Below are 25275 nucleotides of genomic sequence, written 5' to 3'. Positions count from 1 at the left end.
TGTCATTTATAAGAGGCCATGAGGACACACAGGATGATTATATTTATCTATTATCAGAACAATGAACTGAAATGTGTATATGGTTGTTTTTTTACATTTTATTCTTGAATGGCAAGTCATATGTTCACATACTGTGAGTGGCCTGCCTTTATTAAAATGCTGCTCGGAGCAGCAAAGTTCCTTCTAAAAAACTAGCCCATCCACTTCGTTTGTTGTCCTGGAAGAGATGAGACTGAGTGACTGTCAAACTGGGATAGGACTCAAGTGGAATTTCTTACATTATTATACAATAACCTAATGCAATCTTTATTTGAAGTGTCAAATTACTCTCAAATTACTGATTTGCATCAGTGTTTAGATCTAAACTATAAACTTCCATACTAGTACATATTTGAAGGTGATTATTTGAATATATTTTTTTATGCAAATAAAGATAATTTGTGGTTGTCAGCAGAAGTGTTGCAAGACCCTTGAAATATCTCTTTCCCCAGTAAACATTACTGATAAATCCTTGTCTGAGAATATATATATCCATATACCACGCTGAGAATGATTTTTCCTGATAATATTTCAGCAATACTGTCATTTCTATCAGCTATTTAGAATCAGAACGACTCATGCCAAATTAATGGAATTAAGCACTCTTCTGATTTAATAGTTTTTGCAAAAATTCAGAATTTGTTCACGATTTAGTTTGATTCATTTGGATGGTTTGCTCACACACTGAATTGTTTGCAGTGGTTTCTCAAAACTGAAAAAGAAAACAAAAACAGCACTGGATGAGGTGGATATATACCTACAATAAATTGTAAGAAACAAACCGCACAAATGTCTTTTATCAGTGATTACACAGCGCATACATCTTGTGAACTCTGTGTAAAGACAATTTACAGTATATCCACATAACAGTATAAAAAAAGGTAGGCAGTGTATTGCAGTGCATAATATAGTGTATTCACATGTGCACAATACAGTGTATTTACAGCACTTCCCAAGTAAAGAAATACATGGATATTAAATATTTGTATTATTGTATTATTATTATTATTTTTAGAAAAGACAGAACATAAGCCCAACTATGTGGGAAACACCCTTCAGAAGCAGGCTATTTTGTTGTTTGTACGTTTGAAAAGGTTCTGTAAGCTGAGAACTTAAAGATTTTCAGTAAAAAAAATAAACATTGATGTGATGCCAGCAACTGAGAAAAGACTGAGAAATCCAATCCATGCCAAAAAGTTAGCCTATATACGTTCTTTATTTTTTTTAAAGAAGCTTGTATAGATAAAGATCTATAAATATACAGTTATGTACTTTTCGCCCACTAACAGTTCCTTGACATTTAACAGCCAACCAGTATAGCTTCACTAAAATACACTTCAAAAAGAAGGTCTTTTCTCAAGATGGATGCAATAAATATTACACATGACATGCTATTTTCTATTATTCCCCATTTCCCCACTGTGTTATTCTTTCATATTTGCGGCACATTTCTTCACTTAATCTCCAAATTTGGAAAAGTAACTATAAAAGGATGAATTCAAATAAAGCAGGCTATGCAGAGAGGGACATTTTTAGCCATGCCAGAAGCTATAGATCAAGAAACTTCTAACCCATCCTCTGGTAACTCTTCCAAAGAAAACTATCAAAGTTGTTTATGCTAGATGCAGAAAAGATTTCATCCTGGCTATCTTTTTGTCAATGGATTTTTATTTTGTCTCTTTGGACTGCAGATGTTCTCTAAATAGACCGAATCTAACAGCTCAGAATCTGCATCTTTGCCAGACATGTATTTGTGTGACCTTAGCCGTCTTGGTGGTCTATGCCTAATGTTTTCTTTTATACAAAGGGATTTAAAGGACTTGCACTAGAGTCTAGGCCTGAGATCACACCTTAAACCTTCAGAAGAGAGGAATTACTTAAAAGGCCTTTATAAATATTACTTCAAAAATGATTCATTTTGCAGTAAGAGCTGATATCTGCAGTCTAGACGTAGCCTGAACGACATGTTCATATCTGACAGTTTCACCTTGCTTCACACTATTACATGTATTATATAGCAGTATTATCAGTAATGTATCTGACTGTTGTGCAATCCAAATAGTCCTCAGATTATTTTCTTCTTACAAACTGAATGTCGAGTATTGGATATACATCACTATATTTGCAATGCTGATTTCTAATAAAAAAATATATTTTTAACAATTTTCTTTTTGTGTAAAGATGTTATTTTTCAAAAGCCTAGATTTAGATTGTTTAATTTTACTAGGAAAAATAGCCTACTATGTTAGTGTTCTGATTCCCTTCAACCAACCACACGCTCGCTTTGCCTCCAAAGCCCCGCCCTCCAAAGTCTCATTGGCCAAAAAAGCGCAGGGCACTCCACCTATTTATATAAATTTAGCGCCCTCTAGTGGACAATTTTAAATCTTCCCCAAGTTTTCCTCTTGAACCCGACCCTCTTCCTGAGAAGAATTGAGTGCTGCTGGTTGAAGTGATAACATTTTAAATTATGCATGACTTTGACTTCATGGTGAGAGAATTGTATCCCATATGAGCATGGCGCGAGGAAGCCTCTCTTTGTGATAGATGTCACTTACTGTCACTCATTCAAAAAGTTACACACACGCTTGAACAAATTGCCATGAAATCTGATAGGCCGCTCCTCGTTAGGCTACTCAACCCCGGTCAAGTGATCACGTAAAAGTGCGGTAATTCTACCTGCTGAGGCCGCTTCCAGATAAAAAAGAGGCGGGGACAATGAGGCGGATTTTAGGCTACTTCTTGAAGAAGCTTTTCTGGAGTTCACGAGCCACGGCGTGCTGTTGCCATAGAGACACACAGCGAGCACAGATCGACGCGCCTGGACACATTGTAACATTTATTATAACTTTAACATTATACTGTTGATTTTAAACAACGACTACAGGTAAGGAAATCCAGCTGTTGTTTGACGTTGAATATAGTCTTGTAAAACGTGTGGATGTGATATACACAGACTATATGTTTGCTAGCCTAAAAAAAAAACTTTAATTAAATCTAAGGTGTAAAGTGGGGGAAAATATATATTGGTCCCAAAATATAAGATGTAACGTAAAATTGGAAAAATTACATTCGTTTTTACTGAATATTCATGGTGCAACATGAGTTGTATAAAAAATAGAAGTGTGTATGTTATTAAAAAGCATGTAAATAATATTAAGACAGCTAAAGGGCCTACCATACAATTGGGGTAGCATTTGTTGGGTTTTGGTTTTGAGTTTTTGTCATCACTTTTAGCATTTCATAACGCCTTGACTGTGTATAGGCCTACTAAAAAGTACATTTTATTAGGTAAACTTCAAGTAGGCCTATATTTTAAGTAGGCTATACTTTATTTAGTAAGTATACTATTATCAATGTACTAGAATTATACTTGTGAGTGTACTAGCTATTTCAATACTACTTGGCACTAAATTGGCCCACTTTTTAGTGTATGAAAGTATATTTTATGTATACTTTAAGTGTAACACTATTAAACTAAGTACACAACTAGTTTAACAATTAAGTTTTTCGTTTGTACTTTAAATAGATTATAAATAAATTCATATGTACACTACAGTGGACTACTCAACAATTCGCATACTCAGAATTAGAAACACATCTGTTTTCTTTATAAATCAATATTTTCAAACAAATCTATTGTACTGGATAAATGTAAAATAAAAAGTAAATATGTAATCGACTACTCGATCAAATTCTTACATGCTTTATTGCACTTTGATAAAAATGTATGCATTCATTTAAGTTACACATTCAAATAGATCAAAACACAAAGCAAATAGACAAAAAATATTCAAATGCTACCATACCATAATATTTTCAGGTTCAAAATGTCATGCAGCCCGGCCAAGGGAAGGCTTGAAGTTTTGCAGATCTACCGGCTGCTTCAGTGTGTCCAGGATGGAGAAAAGCCGTACATAGAGAAATTAATCAGCATGGGTGTTGATGACCTCATAAATCTCACCGAGCCACGCGAGGGGTACGGCGTCTTGCACCTGGTATCAGTGGCCAACAATCCCGACATGCTGGAGTTCCTCGTAGCTCAGGGTGCCCGTCCAGATGTGCAGGACAGGAGGGGGCGGACACCGCTGATGCTTGCCGCAGAGCTCGGGTATGATGGTATTGTGTCTCTACTGGCCAAGGAGAATGCAGACATGAAACTTGTCGACAAAGATGGGAAAGGTAACTTTTAATTATTTTATTTTATAATATAGTTATACATTAACTGCTACTTTTTATCCATTACAAAAAGTATGAACGCAACTTTTAAAAGCTGTGCTCAGTGGCAGGGGAAATAATTAGTCAACTGTATAAACTTTATCTGTGAATATGAAATCATTTTATTTATCAATATACAACAGCTCACTTTCTCTCAAGGGGCAGATATTAATGAGGCTTACCCCACAAGAAATAATTCTTCATAAGGCAATTTGACAGCAGCCACATAGTCGACAGAGATCATCAATGGCTGGCAGCATCATGCCAGTTATGGAGATTTACTGTATGCAGTCTATCTAATTACAGATCAGGGCACGACCAGTTAATGTGTAAACCGATCCGAGTAATCCTACTCTGGCTTCTCTCCCAGGCTTGCTCTTCTACTGCATCCACCCCACCAAAAGGCACATGCGCTGCCTCCAGGTGGCCCTAAAATGTAATGCAGATGTCAACAATGTTTCAGATACTGGGATGCCAGTGTTCCTGCTGGCCTGCGAACAAGCTCAGGACTGTGAGGGGATGTGTCTCAGTATCCTAGAGAGAGGAGCAGACCCCAATGCCACAAATCAAGTATGCAAATGTTGTGTAATTCCCTGAGCTAGATTCAAACAAACCAACCTTCTGATATCGCAGGCATGTAATTTAAATACCAAACCATTTGTCCATACACAAAGGTATTACATTGACTACACAGAATAACATGTAGGCCTCCTAGCTCTGTTGACTGGTGTTGGTAGATTGATTTTGTGTGTATGATATCCCAGAAAACCGGTTTGACAGCTCTGATGGAAGCCACCAGAGCGGGAGCAATAGATCTAGTGAGAGCCATCCTCAAGAAAGGAGGAAACGTCAATGCTCTGGATAAGAAGCGATTCCACTCAGCTCACTTTGCAGCTGAAAAAGGCTTCTTTGAAGTGAGTGTCACTTCTATTGTTGTATTCTTCTATTTTATAAAAAGTGATAAAACGAATATAAGCCTATGTATTTCTACCAGTGATTATGATCACTGCTTTTAATTCTAGTTGTGCTATTTCCAGATAATTAAGGTGCTGTCTGCATATGCAGCAGATTTTGGAGTGGTAACAACAGAGGGGGATACACCGCTACACTTTGCTGCCTCTGGTGGCTACACAGATTGCTGCAGGTTTCTAGCTCAAAGAGGTAAATCAATTCATTTTAAGTCAAAACTATAATACAAAATCATTAAACCAGAGGAGAAGGCTTATAATTCATCGCATTTTGTGATTATTTTCCATATTTTCTTTCTTTATTGCTTTTAATTCATAAGGGAAGTTTATTTTCCTTTCATTCTAGAGAGAATTTGATTGGATAGAAATCTGTGCAGTGCAGGATGAGTAATCAATATTTTTTGCTCCGTTTTCCTGAGATAAAGACTGGATTAAAAAAACAAAACATACAGCCATACAACCTTGATATGGCTTAGCCATATTAACAGGCACAAAGGCTGTGATTTAAAGTAATAAATATATGCAGATCATGTTTCTGAGTGAAGCGCGGCACTGTGTGGTTTTGTGTATGAGCAGCTCATGATCCAGTGTTTTTTAGTGTCTCAGACTGGCACGGCTCACATTAAATGTTTCTCCGTAACTTTAAGGTCCGCCTGCCGTTTTCTTCCTAATTAAAAGCTTGGTGGTTTAATGTTTGAAAATGAAGAACTTAAGACAGCCATAAATATTAGTTATGTAATTCTACTGTTGAACTATACAATATATTTGTTATTATTATTATATATTATTTTTTCTAAATACTTGATTGTTTTATTTTACAGTACAATATTACAATAGAAATATTTCATATCGTTTCATATTTTCATTTAGTAATAATTGTATAATAAATTGTGCAGCCCTAAAAAAAAAAAGCATTTAAAATTGCAATCAAAATTTTTATCAGAAAAACCACACATTTTTTCCCCAAATCATGCAGCCCTACTATAAAAGTAATCATGCTTCTTGATGTGGAACAAGCTGAACTTTATTATATGATATTTCACACTTTTATTCCTACTTCAGGATGCAATCCTAAATTGAAGAACCAAGAAGGTCTGCTTCCTCGTCAGATTGCTAAGGACTGTGGCCACAAAGCCACTGTAAAAGAGCTTAAGAAGGCTGAACGACTACATGGAAAGTTCTCAAAAGGGATGGGCGGCACAAATGAACCATGGGCTCTGACACTTCACGACTGGTCTCTTGAAAACGAGAATGCGCTAAGGAGTGCTTTCGAGTCTGCATCAGATGGCATCATGGGAATAGAGGTGGTGTCCAGGGTGACGTTTGTGTCTGTTCTTCAGGAACTTCACGCTCCTCTAGATGATAACCAAATTCATACTCTTCTGCTTGCTCTCGATAAGAGAAGAGAGGGCTTTATAAATATAAATGACTTTCTAAAAGGTCTCAAATATCTCCCAAAGATATATGTTATGGCATCTTATGGGCCTAAGAAGAAGAAAGCAACTAAGTCAGGAAAGACCAAAAAGAATACGTTCAGTCTACCCATGCCCATCTGCACTGTCCCACCTGATCTCTTGCATCGGCGTGATGATGGTGGGCCACCGCATTTTATGATTGAAAGCTACCAGCATTTTACAGATAACCACAGATATGACCGGGACCATCGACCAGCACATCCTATCGAAGATGATACAACGTGGTACATCGATGAGCCCGAAAAGATATACATAAACATGAACTACTGTGCTAAAACAGGAGATATTGAGTCTCTTAGGTTAGCACTCATCCAAAAGGTTCCAGTAGATGTGAACGATCGGTTCTACAAGACACCACTCATGGCTGCATGTGGAAGTGGGAACTTTGAAGTGGCAAAGTTCCTTCTTGATAATGGGTAAGACTTGTGTTGAGTGTTGACTTAAAAGGATAGTCCTCCCAAAAATGAAAATCCTGTCATAATTCACCCTCTTGTCATTCCAAACCTGTTTCGTGCACCTGCGACGCATCTCTCTGTAGGCAAGGGCGTGATTAGCTGGTACCCTTTGACGTCAGAGGGTACCACAACTTCCAATAGGAAAATTCAACTGCAGTAGCCACCGTTCAACCTGAAGAGGGCAGCACTCAGACGTTTTTACACCATATATACGCTTATTTCATGCAGCCATTATTATGAAATCGAAAGCGAGTCTCCGGTGGGAAGAACCCCGGAAGTAAAGATAAACAACAATGCCTTGGACTACCAACCTGAAGCTGCTTCCGCGATTTACACTATTCGATGTTAATATCCAATATAGGATATGTATATAGTTCGTTCCTGCTTCTTTTTTACTTTCTGGAAAGAAAAATTATTTATAAATGAATTTCACTGTATATAGTCTAAAGCATAAAAGAAATGTATGTACATTTTTAGAATAACTAATTTCTACATTAAACACAACAATACGCCATCGCATTCGCGACTCTCCCATGATTAAAGGTGACACTTCCGGTTTTCTTCCCACTGGAGCCTCGCTTTCGATTTCAAAATAACGGCTGCGTGAAATAAGCGTAATGTCAAAAAATCTACTCGAATCAATGAACAGCATTTATGAAGCTCCATTCTTACAAATCATTAACTAAAAAAAGTTGTTTTAGTGTTTAGTTACCCCTTAAGGAATAAATTAAAGTATATTTACCCAAATGAGAATCTCATTACAGGGCTGACATGAATGCATGTGATCAGTTCAACTGGACTCCTCTGCACCATGCCTGTCATGCAGGACAGCTGGACATTATACAGTTGCTGCTGGAGGCGGGAGCTTCTGTGGACCCGCCCACTCTTAATGGAGCCACTCCCCTCATGAGAGCCATTGAGAGCTGTAGGCCGTCCTGTGTGGAGTACCTCATCAAAGCTGGGGCAAAGATCAATGCAGTAAATAAGACAGGTACAGTCCACTTTCTAGGAAGGACAGTTATTTTACAACTACATCTGTTGGAATCAGCGCCGCCACTCCCACCATGCGCATCACACGCTGTGTGTAGGGCACTAAGTGCTGAGGGGGCACCCAAAATAGCCTGATGAAAAATCAATCATCATATCATAGTCATAATAATTATAATGCCGATATTATTTCAGTTTAGAAATATTATTAGGCACTTTTTAGGGATGTATATAACAAAACAGGCGGAACAAGAGTATTTAATTGCTCTAGAAAGATCATAAAGGAATTATGATTAGGGCACCAAAATGGCTAGCAGCGGTACTGGTTGCAATATAAATCTATTGAAGCAAATTCATAACCATTAGCAACCAGTGCAGACTGTTTCTACGTCATTCCCACAATGCCACCTCATCTTTGCTGGAGTGCTCTTATGAACACAGATTTACAGTGCATTAAATCACTGAGATTGATCATTGCTGTCATTTGAGTCAGGATCTTTTAATCTTTTAATTGCAGAGCAAAATTGCTTGGATGTTGCCCACGCTTATGCAGACTTCAGAGTGGTGGATTTGATCCAGACTAAGATTAATACTCTACCGAGACCTAAGGACAACAAGAAGCCACAGCCTGTCAAAGTCCACCGCAAACCAACGCCAGCCTCAACCCCTAGCTCTACAAAAGAAAAGGTAGAGCAAGTGTAACTTTATGTGATTCAGCATATCTACTGTACACGCCTACCTTCATTTAAAGTCACCATGAAATCAAAATAGACAATTCTTACATTATTCAAACATATACTATGAGACTAGGGATCAATATGTTTTCCTTTTTAATATACTTTAAAGATGATATTTTAGTTAATTTTGGTTTGTTTCTACAATGGTCCTGGACTTTATACTCACACCAATGATATCAAATAATAATATTCAATATTAATACACTTAATATTCAACAATATTATTGATTTGACTGCACTGACACTATTGGATGAGAACTCAACTGAGCTGGATGATGACATCACTGTTTTAAAGATAAAACTAACTAATTTAAAAATTGATGAATAATGATAACCATAAAGATAACTATAAAGATATATTTGTAAAAAAAAAAAAATCTAAATTTAAAAGAATAGCAGAGTCCACACCATACCGATATAATGGATAACCATAACGGCATCAAGAAACAATATCGTTGGAATCGCTTTCAAAACGATTTTTTCCAGTTGATAAACGATTAAAAACTTTGGCAGCAAATCAGAATCCATCCTGCTTTAAAGAGCTTGAGCATTTAAAGGGCAAGACGATTAAACTTCACCATGTTCTTAGAATAAACAGAACGATATCGTCCGCTGGTGTGGACGCAAATATAGTTATCATTATAGTAATCTTTCTAGTTATCGTTCTCGGTGGGAATAATTAACACTAAACTGACTTCAGCTGAATAATGACACTATTTTCTTTTAGAGCTGCTGTATGCCAGAAATGAACTGTTTGCGTCCTTGAATCAATGTAAAGCTGCTTTAAAGCTGCTTTGTATTGTATAAAGTGCTATATAAATAATTGTGACTTTACTTGACTTGACCAATGGCGCAGATGCAGCATCACACAACAGCAAACGCTTTCAGATGCGCAATTCAAGTTTTTTTTATCCATGACAAATTTATTCTGCAACCAGAAGTGTCACCTAATAGGGGGTTATAGACTGAAATATCATTATACTGCAATATCAGTATTTTTCCTAATGTAGAAATATAAAAAAATCACCACATATTTGACAGAATTACTGTTTACAACAATTTGAGGTTTTCATTTTAAAATTGCTGTGTCATTTCAAATCTAAGCCGTGATCAAAACCATCTGGCCATAAACATGAGATGGCACCGAAAATGAAAACCCAAGCAAAGAGTAAGCAAATGAGTCCAGACGTGTCATATTTCCCCCCAACAAGGCACTGGCGGCTTTGTGACTCTGTTAGTGTGCTCAGGGAAACCCCGCTGAACCTTTTTAGAAAGTCACACCATTGTCTATGTGTCATCACGTCCACTGTGTCTTGATTACGGTGTTAGCGCTTTATCTTCTCAGCAGGGCACCGTTCCCACTCCCACAGCCTCCTCAAACTCAGCAGTCAAGAAAGCAATGAAGAAAGACAGTGTTATCGTGCACAGCACTCAGATCACCAGCGGCAAGCTCAACAAATTGGACATCAGTTTTGTGCCAAGAACGGTAAGCTGGACACACCACACGGGTATGCACAGAGAGAAATGTGAGCTAGGCCTGTGTGAGCAGCACATTGGGCCTCATGTACTAATAAAAAGTGTTTTCATGCAAAAACAGTTGTGTGCGCAGGTACATTTGCTCTTACTCTTACTCTCATTCTACTTCACATTCTACGTTCATTAATCTGGATTATTCTACATGTCTCCATATAAGGGCTGTACTCAAAGTAAGGATACATTCTTCTTTTGCAAATGTATCCTCACGCTCACATTTTGCATGAAAGATCTTGCAGCAAGATCTTTAAAGTCCCCCTGTAGTCAATTGTATCCCTTATAACTCATCTTTGATCACCAAAATTACATATTTAAAGTTTTTTTCCTTGAAGAAAATTCTTCATGCCTTAAAATAGTTTGAATGAAAGTCTACACCCTTTGCCTCATTTAGTATACGCAGTTCTATGAATATGCAAATTAGCCAGTCTCAACTCACACCAGCTTAGAGATCCACTCGTTGACGATCACACGTTGTCGTGATTGGTTACAAGGTAGTTTGTGACGTCAGAAACACCAGCGATTTCAAACCGCGGTTTTGAGACTGTCTTTGGTTCACTGCAATTTTAAGGAGAAAATACTCAGAAATGGTGTTGACTTATTAATTTACACATGGTTTGTCTTAAAGCATATTAAAATCACCACATAGTAGTGTGCCAAAAGTACCGACTTGAAATTTTTCAAATGTGACGATACCAGCATTTCCCTCTAGCCTTTTGAGCGCTGTTGAACGGATTCTTAAACACCTCTGATTGGCTATTGTGTTCACGCGCTCAACATATATGTCTGTGATTAGACTACAAGAGAGACACACAGGAGTGTTAGAAAGCAGGCATCTATCAGCGGATATATTAGGGATCCGCTGAAAGACCGAAGTCGGTACTTTTGACAACACTACCGCATAGACATATAAACAACAAGCTTGGTTTTCACCACAGGGGGAGTTTTAAGTAAAGCCATGCTAAGCATCCCATTCTCAAAAACATTTGAAATATACACGTTTTGTATTGGCCAAAACACATTTTCAGATGCATTGTATGCAGAACCTATTTTTGTTACTCTGAAATACAAGAATTTGTTAATTAATTATTATCATTTAAATTATTCAAAACATATGCTGTTTATAGGAGCACGAAGATTGTTCTTCTTATGTTATCTTAAATTTAGAATATAATATATGATAAAATATAAATATATATGTTTTACACATGAATACATGCGCACAAACTTCTAGTTTAAGAAAGGATGAGATGTCATGTGGCCAAAAGATTAGCACATTTATTTTCAGTGGATTATTATATTTGTTTTTCCTGCTATTTGTTGTAGACGTGGAAAAATCAGCTGACCACAAGCGAGCTGATGGAGAAGAAGGCAAGGAGGAGGCAGCGTTTCAGTTTTGAGGTGGACTTTGATGACTTCAAGATGCCATTCAATAAAAACATTCAGAAGAAGTCCGTGGAGTTTGAATTTACTGACTGAAAGGTGAAAACCTGTCTTGGATCAAAACAGCACTGATGCACAAATATCATTACTTGCTAAGGCAAATTTGCACAGACCCCACAGAACAGAAGGGATTATAATCTTTGGCATGTCCTTTTAATTTTAAGTGAGCAGACAAAAAATTCTACCAAAATGGACAAAATAACTTATCGTATATAAATTTTATTGTAGATAATCCACAGATTGTAGATAATCCCTGTCCCATCTAGAGAGGGGCTGGACTCATGACAATCTTCTTGAGGAAGAAGGCAAGCAATTTCTTAAGATAAAGATATGTTAAGAATTCTTAAGGAATTAAGAACATCTTATTTTTTACTTAAGAAGAACATGACAGGCATCGTGTGGTGTTATCTGTTGTTATCTGATTGTATGCAGGTTCTTTCCAAAGACTTGCAAATCAACTAATCTTTTTGTACTTCCTGCAAATTACCATAATGAATGAATATTATTACACACTATCTTTGTCACAACTGGCTCAAAATGGGAGCTCAGCACTTGCCATTGATTTTTTTTAATGTGCCATGTGTTATATATTTATTTTGCGCTGAATGCTGCCGAAAATTATGTTGTAATTCTAAAAACGTCCCTGTTTCAGTTGAGTTGTTACTGATTGTTACTTGATTACCAAAAAGTCACTTCACACATAATAATGTGTTTCACTTCAGTGTACTCAGTGTAACTAATAATAGTAATATGTATTACAAGTAGCGAGTGTTATGTTGTAATGCTTAATAATTGAAACAAGCCAATAAATCAAACATCTTATACCTTAAGTCAATTTAAGTCAAGTTGGATGCTAACCTAACTTATCCTAAGAACATTCTTTTCAGGTATTCAGTTTTGTCTTTAGAGCCATTTGAATTGTTTTGTAAATCTGGCCCCAGAATATCATATAAACTTGGGGGTCAGCTATCTTAGAAACCTGATAGCAATGTCCTGATAACCTTCCAAAATGCCTTGGCATCGTAGCGTCAAACTTTGCATGGGCATCAGCACTCTAGTTTTGGTACCATTCTTCTAACTTACAGTGTGTTTTAAGCTGTAGTTGAGGGATTAAAACTGCATGTCTTACGGCTGTTTCTCTGTCGCCTCCGAGAGGGAGTAGGTACGTTAAGTAAGATTGATTATGCGTTTAGGAGAGGCAGGAGATGAGAGCTGCTGCCTACGTGCTGGCATGCAGTTTGTCTCCTCCATGTCTCAGCGTCTGTCGGGCGTGCTGATTTCAGTCCTTTCACCACAGGCAGCTCTGCGCAAAACCCCTCATGTTGTTTATCTCAGAGAAAAAAACAAGAACCACATGCTTTAACAAGAATACATTATCTGCTGATTAACCATGTCTGATATATTCATAGTGGAAATGTGTGATTGAAACTGACTAGTAGAAAGACTTCCAATAAAAGCTGTTCTTATTTTCTGTACTTTACAGGTTACTGAGACGGCTGTGGTTTCAGAGTAGATTCTAGATTCTTTCTGGTGAAATGCGCCACTCGGCTGTCCTTTTTATTGCATTGTTTGGCCAACAGATGGCGCAATAGTGTTAACATACGAATTGTGTCTGTTTTGGATGGCTGTTGTTGTGAGATCCTCAAGAGCTCTTGTGTTAAAGCTCAGTATACTGCAAAATAATATTTAAAACTATTGTGATTATTCAGAGTTGTAATTTGATGTCAGTTAAAATAACATGTTTTTGAGGGTCATTCAAAATGTGCAGGTATGGATTGCATGTATTATGTATAGCTGCCATTTTAAGTTTTTTTCCAAAAACAATCTCTCTGATTTAATACTTGATGATTTCTGTTAGTTGATAAACCAATAGAAATGTACCAATAGTGAGTGAAATGGATTCTTACAGCATTAAAGAAATAAACAGCCACAACGTCACAACGTGTTACTGTAACCATAGAGTAAGATCTGTTTAAAATGTCAATAGTGGCATCTGAAAAACAAAGATAAGGTATTTTTTGTTTGTATGACATGGATCTGATTTAATGCACACGTCTGCTGATACCAGCGTCTACCACCGAATTAGATCATTAGGATTGCTATGCCTTCAAGATCTGTTGGGCATGGTTACATAACAAAATAAATGGTTAAAACCAACAGCAATAAATCAGGGCTACTGAAGCTATGAGGTTTTTACATATCCATTTGGTATCCAATTAGATTATGGAGAATTTATGTAAATTATCAGATACTGTAACTAGCATTGGAGAGATATATATGGATTTTTTTATGTGCATGCGTTTCTAAATAGACTTTTTTTTACTACGTTTGTTTCAGAAGCTGAGAAAGAGATGATAGACAACAAAAGAGCAAACATGAGTGGCAGAGAGAGATATGGGACAGCTCGGAGAGTTAGTGCATCAGAGAGAGAGAAGGACAGGGCGAATGAAAGCGATAGTGTGAGTGTGAACTCGTCGGTGGCATTCATCCCTGTAGATGTGGGTAACGACACAAAGCCGTGTGGGGTGAGTCAGGGATGGAGGGATGGAAATAGAGGAGTGAATGTTTTATAAAATCATGGCTTCAGTGTGAACTAGATATTTCAAGAGTGATGAGCACATGCAAATTTTGCTTTTATGCGTGCATGTCAATTTAGCTCACTTGATTTTTTTCTTATCTTAATACTTTGTTCATTGTTGTATTTAATAGGATTTGTCATACATTTTTAATGTTTATTTTTGTCTTATGCTGACCAAAACTGGATTCATTTGATTTATTATTACAATTTAAAGTAACTGTTGTCTATTTTAATATATTTTATAAGCTAATATTTCTAATATTATATTATCTTATATTTCTAAGCTAAAGCTGAATTTTCAGCATCATTGCAGTCTTCAGTGTCACACGATCCTTCAGAAATCATTCTGATATGCTGATTTGGTGCTCAAGAAACATTTCTTATTATTATCCATGTTGAAATCCATTGTGCTGCTTCATATTTTTGTGGAAACCATGATAAACTACCATAAAAAAATGTAGGGTAAGTACTTTTTTTTAAAAAAGAAATTAATACTTTTAATTCAGCAAGGGTACAGTAAATTGATCAAAAGTAACATAAAACTTAATGTTACAAATTATTTCTTTTTTTTAATGCTGTTCTTTCAAACAGCATCATCAAAGAATCCTAAAAAAATGATTTCGGTTTCCACAGAAATATTAAGCAGCATAAACAATTTGCACCATTGATAATGATAAGAACCCTAATTAATAATTGAGCACCAATGATAATTGATAATAATTGAACAGCAAATCAGAATATTGAAAGGATTTTTTGATGCTGAAACTTCAGTTTTGCCATCACAGGAACAAATCATTTTTCTAAATATAATCAAATAGAAAACAGGTCTTTTAAACTCCAAAAAAACTAATTATTCCAAACGTTTTTCTTTTGTTTATCTGGTCATGTAGTGCTCTGCTAAGACTTTGTTTTGCTCCATCTGAAATGATGTGCCTTGTTTTCGGGGTTGAAAGTCTTTCCTTGCAGCACTGCAGTGTTTCTACTCATACACACCCCCACACGGAGCTTACTCAGCATTCTTGTTCCTCCTGGGACCAAGGGGAGACGGAGTACACTGCTGGCCAGGGTTGGCCTGAGCTGTGTTTGTTTGTGTTTAATTCAGTGCCTGTCACAGCTCTGCCCCACTACCAGGGGCCGCTGATCTGAGCACAGTCGACTGGCTCTGTCCTGATAGAGAGTTAAGACCCTCCTGCAGACCCATCCTTCTCACTTCAGAGACTGGGCATCTGCATACACTTGAGTAGACACAGAATAGCATATAAACATAGGTATTAGTGTTGTACAATATCATATGACCTGTGAATCAGGGTTTTATGAGGTCTGCCGAATACGATGTGACCGTTTTGTCGTAATAAGTCCCCTGATGCCCGTATATAACAACTATCTTACACATACTGGTGAAGGGTACAGTCTGTCTGTCACAATAAAACAGGTCATAACTGGTTTATTTGGGTAATTCTTGTAAGGTGGAGGAATGTGGAGATGTTTACAACCTCCTGTGTGAAGCACTTGAAATAGTGCTAATATATATGGACAGAAAACCCAAATTCAAGTTATTAGAAAATACAAATCATTACAAAGTAGCGAATAAAAAAAAATGTGCTGCTTAAATTTTGTGAATCATGATACATTTATTCATCATTCATTGATGAATAGAAAGTTCAAAAGAACAATGATTATTTGAAATAGAACTTTTGTAACATCATAAATGTCTTTACTATCATCCATCCTTGCTGAATAGAAGCGCTTATAATCTTAATAGAGCTTATAAGTTTAATAATCTTACTGACCCCAGACCTTTGAACAATATGGCATATATATGCCTCAACCTAGATAAAATGTTAGGCCCAGCGGTATCCCTAAAAGTAATATTTTCTTTCAAGTCAGTATCAAAACAACTCTCTTTTTCATGATGTTCAGCGAGATTTTCCTACCAGCAGCCTTAAATACATTTGCTGTTGTTGTAGAGTGAAGGATTATTTTGGCTTGAGTTCCTCACTCAAGTTCTTTTCCCAAGGAGTTGGTGTACAATTTCAGTCGATAGAAGCTGATGGCAGAAGTTCAAGTATCTTGCTGTTGAGCGTTTTTCTGCAATTAGCATTTGGCATCCATTATTTGTAGCATCCCCTTTGCCTTCGCAGCCATCTTTTTTTACATACTGTCCTTAGTTTATTTTGGTACCCAGCCAGGGGAACTTGACAACAAACAATACAGATGCAGACAAAAAACAATTCTCAGCCAGGTTACTTTCATCGGTTTTAAAATTGACAAGAAATAGTCTTGAAACCAATGCCAGTGAAGACCCAGTAATACGATGAGTAATGTAATCACCACGGTGGTCATTTAGCATTTGAATCAGGCATATGCAAGAGCGCTCTTGAGAATACCCAGGCAGACATTAATCTTTAATCTCACTACCAGATGCTGTGAGGAAAGAAATTATTTTGTCTTGTTGCCATTCCAGCAGTCTGAAAAAGCAATTCTTATGAACCCTCTAGTGATAATATCACTAATGTATGATTGTGTTGTAGTCAGGTCTAACGCACTGGGGTTGAGCGGCATGCAGTGTTGTAGTAAGTGGCCATATATCAGTGACAGGGTTCCGAGGATGAGAGTGTGAGGCTTAGCAATGTGTAGCCAGCAGGGTGAAGCTGGCAGAGATCTGTTCTGCACTCCATCGATCCGTTTTTTCTGGAGTGGGTCACAGTTTCAGTGCTGGGCAGTTTCATTTTCACTGCAGTGGAGGCGTCTGCTGTTCCACCTCTGGGCACAAACAAAGCCACATAAAAACACACGCACACACTTGCATAGCTGGAAGCTGCGGTTCATTAAGCGGCAAGAGGCACTGAGGTACTAGTCCCCCTTTGAGCAGCCCTTAAGGGTAAGAATCTGCCATTAACACCATGGCAAAAAATGCTGTATCAGGTCTGCAAGAGAAACTGTGTGTGTTGCAGGCACCAGACATGACAGTCTGGGTCCAGGTCCTGGTGCTCTACACTTTTACACAGTGTTTAAGCCGCACGAGAGTGGCACGATGCGGACAAAAAGACAATAGAACCCATTATAATCAGTGATGCTGATTGTCTTGTTGCCATTCCAGCAGTCTGGAAAAGCTATTTTTATGAACCTTTCAGTGATAATATTACTAATGTACGATTGTGATGTAGTCAGGTCTAACGCACTGGGGTTGAGCGGCGTCTACATTAGATGCGACACAACATGACCTTCACAATAAGAAAAAAGTTATTTTGAAGGGTTAGTTCACCCAAATATGAAAATGTTATCATTAATTACTTGCCCTCTAAACGTTAGTTCATCTTTGGAACACAAATTAAGATATTTTTGATGAAATCTGAGAGCTTTCTGTCCCTCCATTGATAGCTTTGTAACTTCCACTTTGACGCTTCAAAAAGTTAATAAAGAGATTGTGCAACTAATCCATTTGTATTGAGCGATATAGTTTAGTTTCTGGCTTTCATTCACATATAAACCAAAAGAGTTCACAACTGACACCTTCACTGAAACCATGAGTCATTTTATAGTTATGTCAGATTCTAAATAAACTGTGAACCATGTACTGGGATACACACTTAAGGATCCTTGGGAGTAAAACTGTTAAAGTGGGTTAATGTATGAGCTATTATCAACATATTTCACTTTGTTTAAAAAAAAAAAAGTAAAAAGTTTTATTTATATGGCAAAATACAATCATTACAATGCCATAATCAAATGGGAACTAAACCTCTTTTTAAAAAGTCATGACCCTGAAATTTCTTATAGTATTTAAAGCTGCAGTCCGTAGTTTTCCTCTTTGTCGCCATCTCTGGTCGAAATCTGCAATTGCAGTTATTCGCGGAATTATCAACTTTACGTGGGTTGTGCCTCGGCACGGCACTGCGTGGCTGAATCCAATGTTTTGAGGAGAATGTGCGGCTGTCAATCACCGCGCGGTGTGGATCCTGTCATTCGGACTCGCTTTTATTCCAAATAGCAAAAACAAAAGAACAAAACAAAGGGCGCACACAAAGCGCATTCACCATGCCGACTCCTCAGTCCGTCTCTCTCGTTCCAGCAGGCTTTATAAGCAGTCTCTCCGCCAATTACTGCAATCAGACACAGGTGTTCGTCATTTGCACTTGACCTACTTTCGTACTGCACGGCTCCTTCCTCTCTCTCCCGCTACAGACTTCGCTAAACCACGCCTCCCGCGCCACATACATTTAATGCCCTTCAGGTATTTATCCTTGTTTTCGTATGGGCATGTTTAATTATATAAAGTGCTGCGAGAAAAGGCTATAAATCTCCACCTCCAACATCCTCACCCGCAATATAGCCTACTAGCCGAAACACAGTCTTTATGTGTACAGATGTGACGTAATGACGCAAAGACATGTTTGAATTTCCGGCGGAAATCCACCAGTAACACTGCAATTGAAAACATTATTACAAACTAACCGCTTTGAATCGAACTGAGACAAGCAGATAGTTTTGAACACTGGCTGGTTATGTACTTGCTCAAAAAAACGTTTTTGATCATTTTTAACCCAAAAAAGTTACAGAATGCAGCTTTAAAAAGTAATTGAACATTTTTCCTTTTAGCTCATATGGTATTTCTTTAAAAAACTAATTGTGTTAAGGCATTCACAAAAAATAATAATGAAATGAATTGCAATTAATTATTTTAACAGCTTTCAGTTTTTTTCTTAACTTTCTTTTTTACAGGTTTTAAAAAGCAACATCACAATCTTTCCAAGTACTCCCTGGAACCTGCTTCAGTACTCTTGGTTGGGAATCGCTGCTCTACAGCAACATAACCAAGCAGGAAGGGAAGCGTCACGAGTGAATTCAAGCATCGTTCATCAAATTCATGCACATTATGACACAACGTGGCTTCCGCTTTCACCTCTTCCCACATTTTCTACATGAACATGAGCATCTCTGCAGGAAAAAAAAATGAACCTGCAGGTGACGCATGGGGAGAGAAAACCCCCATGTTTCCATGGCAACATGCAGGTGAAGGCATCAAGGACTAATCTGGTGTTCCATCTATGAACCTTAAGCATTGTTACACTAGTCTTCCCTTAAATCCATCACACAGACTCGTTCATCATTACCTGGATTCTGCTGATGTCTCCCACTAATCCTGAAATGATAATGATCACCAACAGGCAGGTTTGCCTCACCAACCAGAACACTGCACTACTCACAGCGGAGAAGGAGAAAAAGACAACAGTTATTGCACCCGAAAGACTGTTAGCTTTAGCAAAACTCTTCCCCACTTCCAATCTATTTTCCAAACAATAACACACAGACGCTAAAAAGAAAGTGCAATCAACTGAAAACTTTCATGCTGTAGCAAGATGCAAGTCTGCACGGTCTAACACTGTGTATATGTCCTGATGTCCTTGTTTTGAGAGTGTGGTCATTACGTCTGCTCACTGGACACATCAGATTTAGTCATGCAGTAAGAGCGTCTCAGCTGTTCCACAGTTCTTCCCATGATGCAAATGAGCAAGTGCGTCACTGCAAAAATCATTGACTTAATTAGTATTTTTGTCTTGATTTCCTGTAAAAATCGAAACATCCTTTGAACAAGATTAATTTACTTGAGGTGTATTGAGAATGTCTTTAAGATCCCAACTCAGTTCCTGAATTTGAATTGAGGTAGCAAACAGGATGCAGAATTACAATTGAATATATACAGTATATATGAGCCAAAGCATTATGACCACCTGCCTAACATGCGGTTGTTCCTCCATGTGCTGCCAAAACAGCGCCGTCCCGCAGAGACATGAACTCTACAAGTTCCCTGAATGTGTCCTGTGGTATCTGGCATCAAGATGTTAGCAGCAGATCCTTCAAATCCTGTAGGTTGCGAGGTGGAGCTGCTGTGGATCACACTTGTCGGTCCAGCACATCCCAAAGATGCTGAGTTGGGTTGAGATTTGGGGAATTTGGAGACCAAGGCAACACCTTGATCTCTTCATCATGTTGCTCAAACCATTCCTTAAAGGGATACTCTACTATTTTTGGAAATAGGCTCATTTTACATCTCCCCCAGAGTTAAACTGTTGAGTTTTACCGTTTTTGAATCCATTCAGCCGATCTCCGGTTCTGGCGGTACCACTTTTATTATAGCTTAGCATACATCATTGAAGTGGACAAGACCATTAGCATTTCTCAACAAAAAAAAATTACCAAAGAGTTTCGATATTTTCCCTATTTAAAACTTGACTCTTCTGTAGTTACATCGTGCACTAAAAATAGTCAGTGCCTGAAAATAGTCCCCAGCTCGGTAACTTCCAACGTGACCGGGACTAAGTTTGTGTAGTGCAAGCAGGTTGTCACGTTGGTTATGTTGACGGAAGGAAGCCTATTTTCAGGCGCTGCGTCATATCATTACGCCTGCTGCACTCATGGTACGGCAGTAAAGTTTCTTGATTATTACGCAGGAATGAGAGTATAGTTCCTAGCCATATCAGCCTAGAAAATCGCAACTTTACATTTTCCGTCGGTCTTAGTGCACGATGTAACTACAGAAGAGTCAAGTTTTAAATAGGAAAAATATCGAAACACTTTGGTCATTTTTTTTGTTGAGAAATGCTAATGGTCTTGTCCACTCCAATGATGTATGCTAAGCTATTCTAAAAGTGGTACCGCCAGAACCGGAGATTGGCTGAAAGGATTCAAAAACGGTGAAACTCAACAGTTTAACTCTGGGGGAGTTGTAAAATGAGCCTATTTCCAAAAAGTGGAGTATCCCTTTAACAATGTATGCAGTGTGGCAAGGTGCATTATCCTCCTCAAAGTGGCCACTTCCACCAGGGAACACCAAAGTCATGAAGATACCTGGTCTGTTTTAGGTAGGTGGCGTGTGTCAAATTTACGTCCACATAAATGGAACATTTAGAGTTTCACACTTTCTCCACCGGCTTGTCAAACACAAGTACACGGCCATCCACGTGATGTAAAAGAAAACGGGACTCATCGGACTAGACGGCCTTCTTCCACTGCTTAAAGGTCCAGTTCCGAGTTGCTTTCATGGTGGACAGGGGTTAGGCATTCTGATTGGTCTGCGTATACACAGCCCCATACGCAGCAGAATGTGATGCACTTTGTGTTGTGACACATTCCTGCCATAACATCATTAACATTTTGTGACTTGTGACACTTTTGTTCGTTCAGACGGGATAGCTTTCGTTGTCCTCGTGCATCAATAAGACTTGGGCGCCGGTTTGTGGTTTGTCCCTCTTTAGACCACTGTTGGTAAATACTCGTCACTGCTGCCCCACAATCCTTCCCATTTCAGAGATACTGTAACCCAGTTGCCTTGCCATAACAATTTGGCTCTTATATAAGTCTCTCAGATCTTTATTTCTGCCCATATTGAATAAATTAAATTTGTGAACCAGAGTGGGAGAACACTATTTCCGGTGAGTTATTTATAATTCAGTATATTTTTCTTCCTGTCATTTGAATTTAAATTCAAATTTCAACTTTGTGTGTGTTGCTCAATTAAAATTCCAAATTGATTGAAGAAGAGCCAATTTATTAAGAGTATTTTTTTTACTATAGCTAATTAAAAAATAAAACAAAATAAAAGATGCATTTCTCATCTTAAGGATTTCAAAAAAAAAATGTTTACTGGGAAACCAGACAAAAACACTGATTAAGAAAATCATTATTTACTGTGCACACAAGCATTCTTTACACAGCCATACGTGGGCAAATAGACATCACCACTTTACATGCATGTGGAACTGGAAAGAGGAAATGCACAGATTCAAATGGCGAAAGTATAAGACGTCCTGTTAACTGGCTAGAAGGGATATCACATTCCAGCTTAATGCACACATGACGTGTTCAAAACTATTCTCTAGTCTACACTATCATCCTGGCAAGAATGAAACATTCTAAGTCTACTCAAGACTCCACTGTGGTTACACCCCATATACATAAATACATATTGATGTTACATGACTTTGGATCAAATCAATTTAGGTAGTAATTAACCTTTGACCTCAGTGCTAAAGCATGCTGCCTCAGTGCCCAGTGGATCAATGTGACCCTCTCCTGCCCCCACAACACTCAGAAAGAGAATGACAGCAGGTGACAGCATACATTTAGGTGCTTTGATACTAGTCTTGAGCATTTTGGTGATTATCCAAGCATAATAATACACATTTTTGATAACAATCTTGTATTTTGTATGTTTATTTTAATTACCCATTCTTGTTTGGATTGAATGAAAGGGTGAGATGAAACTACAGTCCCTTATAAAGCTCGGATCAATATGGATCAATATTTCTTCTGACATATATCTGCATCAGTGCATTTGAGACCCTCAGTCACACACTTATCAACATTGCCACCCATCTCAAATCTAGCCGCTCATCAATTATCAGACTGAATGTCACTTTCCCGAATTATCAAGCTTGCAGTCTGGCATTTTCACTCTACAGAGCTCAGAGAAGCAACTGGAGAGAAATCTGAACGAACCTCTGTGGAAAATAGGTCATGCACGTCTAGGGCAAAGGAGACAGGATGTAATGAGCAGCTCCAACAATATTGTCTGCTGGAGTGACAAGGCAGCCAAAGCTAACTTTTTGTATTTTTATGAATTCTAAATGAAAACAAGTCACCAGATTAGAAAATGCATGGGGGAAAAAAACAAAAGTAGGGATAAATAGTGGTAAAACAGAAGATCTAAAACAATTATGTGGGGAACGGTGTTAAAAAAGTAAAAAAGCTGGATTTCCTCAGTAACAATTGATAATAAGTAGTCATGTATATGTATAAGTATAAATAAGTATCATGTTTAAGAACATTATCTAATACTACATTATATAATGCTTAAAGAATAATTAGTTAGAAATGACTTCATAGTTGAGATGAGACTTAAGAAACGTCATGAAAATGCAAGGCAAAACTGATAGCAAAATTACCCAAATCATTGATTTTTGCAAGGATAGAATGCTGTATTGACAAATCAGAAGCAACGACTGGAACAATCCATTTTACATCATACACAGCTCTCTAGAATACTTGATTCTGATTGGTCAATATCTGCATCCTGCAGTCCAAAATTTTTGTAGAATTACCCCTAAAACTTTCTATCACACATATTGCCAGAATAGATGTGCTATATTCACTTCTCTCATATCGCAGTTTCTATCCTTCTCCGTTATTTAAAAAAAATCTAATATTTTATCTCCTTTTATTTATTTCAGGAAGTAGCTGTGCAATATAATGCACTGATCCTTAATAAAAAATAAATTCACTCTAATATTGCCTTATGGCTAATTGTTTAATAGTGAATTTATTTTGATCAAGGGTTAATGCTCTACACTGACCAAACACCACATGCAAATAAGAGATAAAAAAAAAAACACTAGTCAGATCATCAAGTCAAATAACTACAGTTGATGTATCGATGCTGTGATTTTCACATTCCTCTGAGTCATAATTTAAAGGATTCCTTTGTAGCAGCAGAGAATAAACATGTTTTTAGACTGCTGAGTCACTGGTCGAATCCATTGCCGAAGCGTGCTCCCCCTCCCTTCAACAGCTCTTCTCCTCATTCTCTTACTTTCATCCTCTCCCTCCATCCCCCTCTCGTGTTCTGATCTACACCCACCCGCTCCAACCCCAACTTTTTCTCTTTATCTCTGCAAGCACCCCTTGCTCAGCTCCCTCTGTGCTCTCACTCTCCTCTCTCTGGTTTAATTAACGGGGAAATGAGTCCGTGAGTGACGTGTCTAGAGCAAGGTCTAGTCACAAAGAGAGTTGATAATGCAACTACTAATTCTTTTCTTACTGCCTCTGTTCCAATGGTGCAAAAAACACAGCAAAGTCAAATGCTACAGATTAAAAAAAAAAACTTCAAAGGCTTCAAAGATTCAGCAAGACTTTTTTAAAGATTCGCTTTAATCGTAACATTACAAAAAAGAGCAAGATCTGTTTTGTTTCAAGTTAGGTTCCACGACAAGCAAATGACTTTAAACTGTCTTTGATTTGAAGAGAAAGTAACTCAGTATTTACTTGGGACACCGGTGTATAATAACATATTTGATCAATTTATGAATACTATTATTAATAATTTTACAAAAAAATTACCATTAAATCTTCACAAAACATTTATTGTACTAATATATTCTCATTCCATTACTCAGTAATAGCATACTGAGATGATGAGAAAACTGAGGCTATTAAGGGGGTACATATCACATTAAACTTTTATATAGTTGAGTTTAAACTGTGTATTAAAAATACATAAAATCTCTGTTATTCTTGTGGCCTTGTGGAATCTGCTGGAAATATGCTTGGTGGCATAAACTAACATCAAATTGAATTAATTATGAACACTACAAATATGTCATCGGTCCAATTTATTTCAAGAGCACCTACTTCAGCTTTTGCAAGTCATTCTTCCAGTTTTTAGGTGTTTTTGCAGTAGGCTAGCAGCAGTTTGTCCTGCTGGTTTCCCAATGTTCTCCAGAGGGGTTTCCCTAATGAGCATGATGAGCTGTTGTCACATGACTTCCTGACATAACAAGTAGTGGGAATTTAAGAAAGTAAGTAAAATATATATATATTTTTTTTTTACCTCATTGCATGTTACTCTGAGTTGAGCAAAATAAGCATAGGTGTGAAAATCCCTTTCCTGATTGGCTTGCAAGATCTGCCATTTGACCAATGGCTGAGACTTAGAGTATCCCTTGTCTCTAAAGCTTGCAATAGTGATTAGTGACATGCAATCTAACCTGCAAAATGTTAATCTTAGCTGTCTGCTTAACATATTTAAATGGTTAAATATTTTAAATGACTTCTAATTGTTCGTAAAAT

General features: G+C 37.5%; 1 protein-coding gene across 2 annotated transcripts; it reads left to right on the top strand.

Annotated features, from left to right (window-relative positions):
• Positions 1-2806: 2806 nt before the first annotated feature.
• ankef1a (ankyrin repeat and EF-hand domain containing 1a) lies at positions 2807-19208 on the top strand. Of its 2 annotated transcripts, XM_077220784.1 has the most exons (11): positions 2807-2926; positions 3863-4221; positions 4721-4827; positions 5022-5171; positions 5295-5418; positions 6288-7116; positions 7920-8146; positions 8660-8829; positions 10225-10365; positions 11736-11891; positions 19164-19208. In XM_077220784.1, exons 2-10 carry the CDS (start codon positions 3870-3872, stop codon positions 11886-11888), a joined length of 2253 nt encoding a protein of 750 aa, XP_077076899.1. In that variant the 5' UTR covers positions 2807-2926; positions 3863-3869; the 3' UTR covers positions 11889-11891; positions 19164-19208. The 2 variants fall into 2 exon arrangements, with proteins under 2 accessions (XP_077076899.1, XP_077076898.1); XM_077220783.1 differs by lacking the exon at positions 19164-19208 and having other exon boundaries at positions 11736-12682.
• Positions 19209-25275: the final 6067 nt, after the last annotated feature.

The sequence above is a fragment of the Siphateles boraxobius genome, unplaced genomic scaffold (assembly GCF_051911475.1).
Source record: "Siphateles boraxobius isolate OS27281-9 unplaced genomic scaffold, OSU_SipBor_1 8, whole genome shotgun sequence".
In the NCBI taxonomy this organism is placed as follows: domain Eukaryota; kingdom Metazoa; phylum Chordata; class Actinopteri; order Cypriniformes; family Leuciscidae; genus Siphateles; species Siphateles boraxobius.
This window is presented reverse-complemented; position numbering and strand designations above follow the sequence as displayed.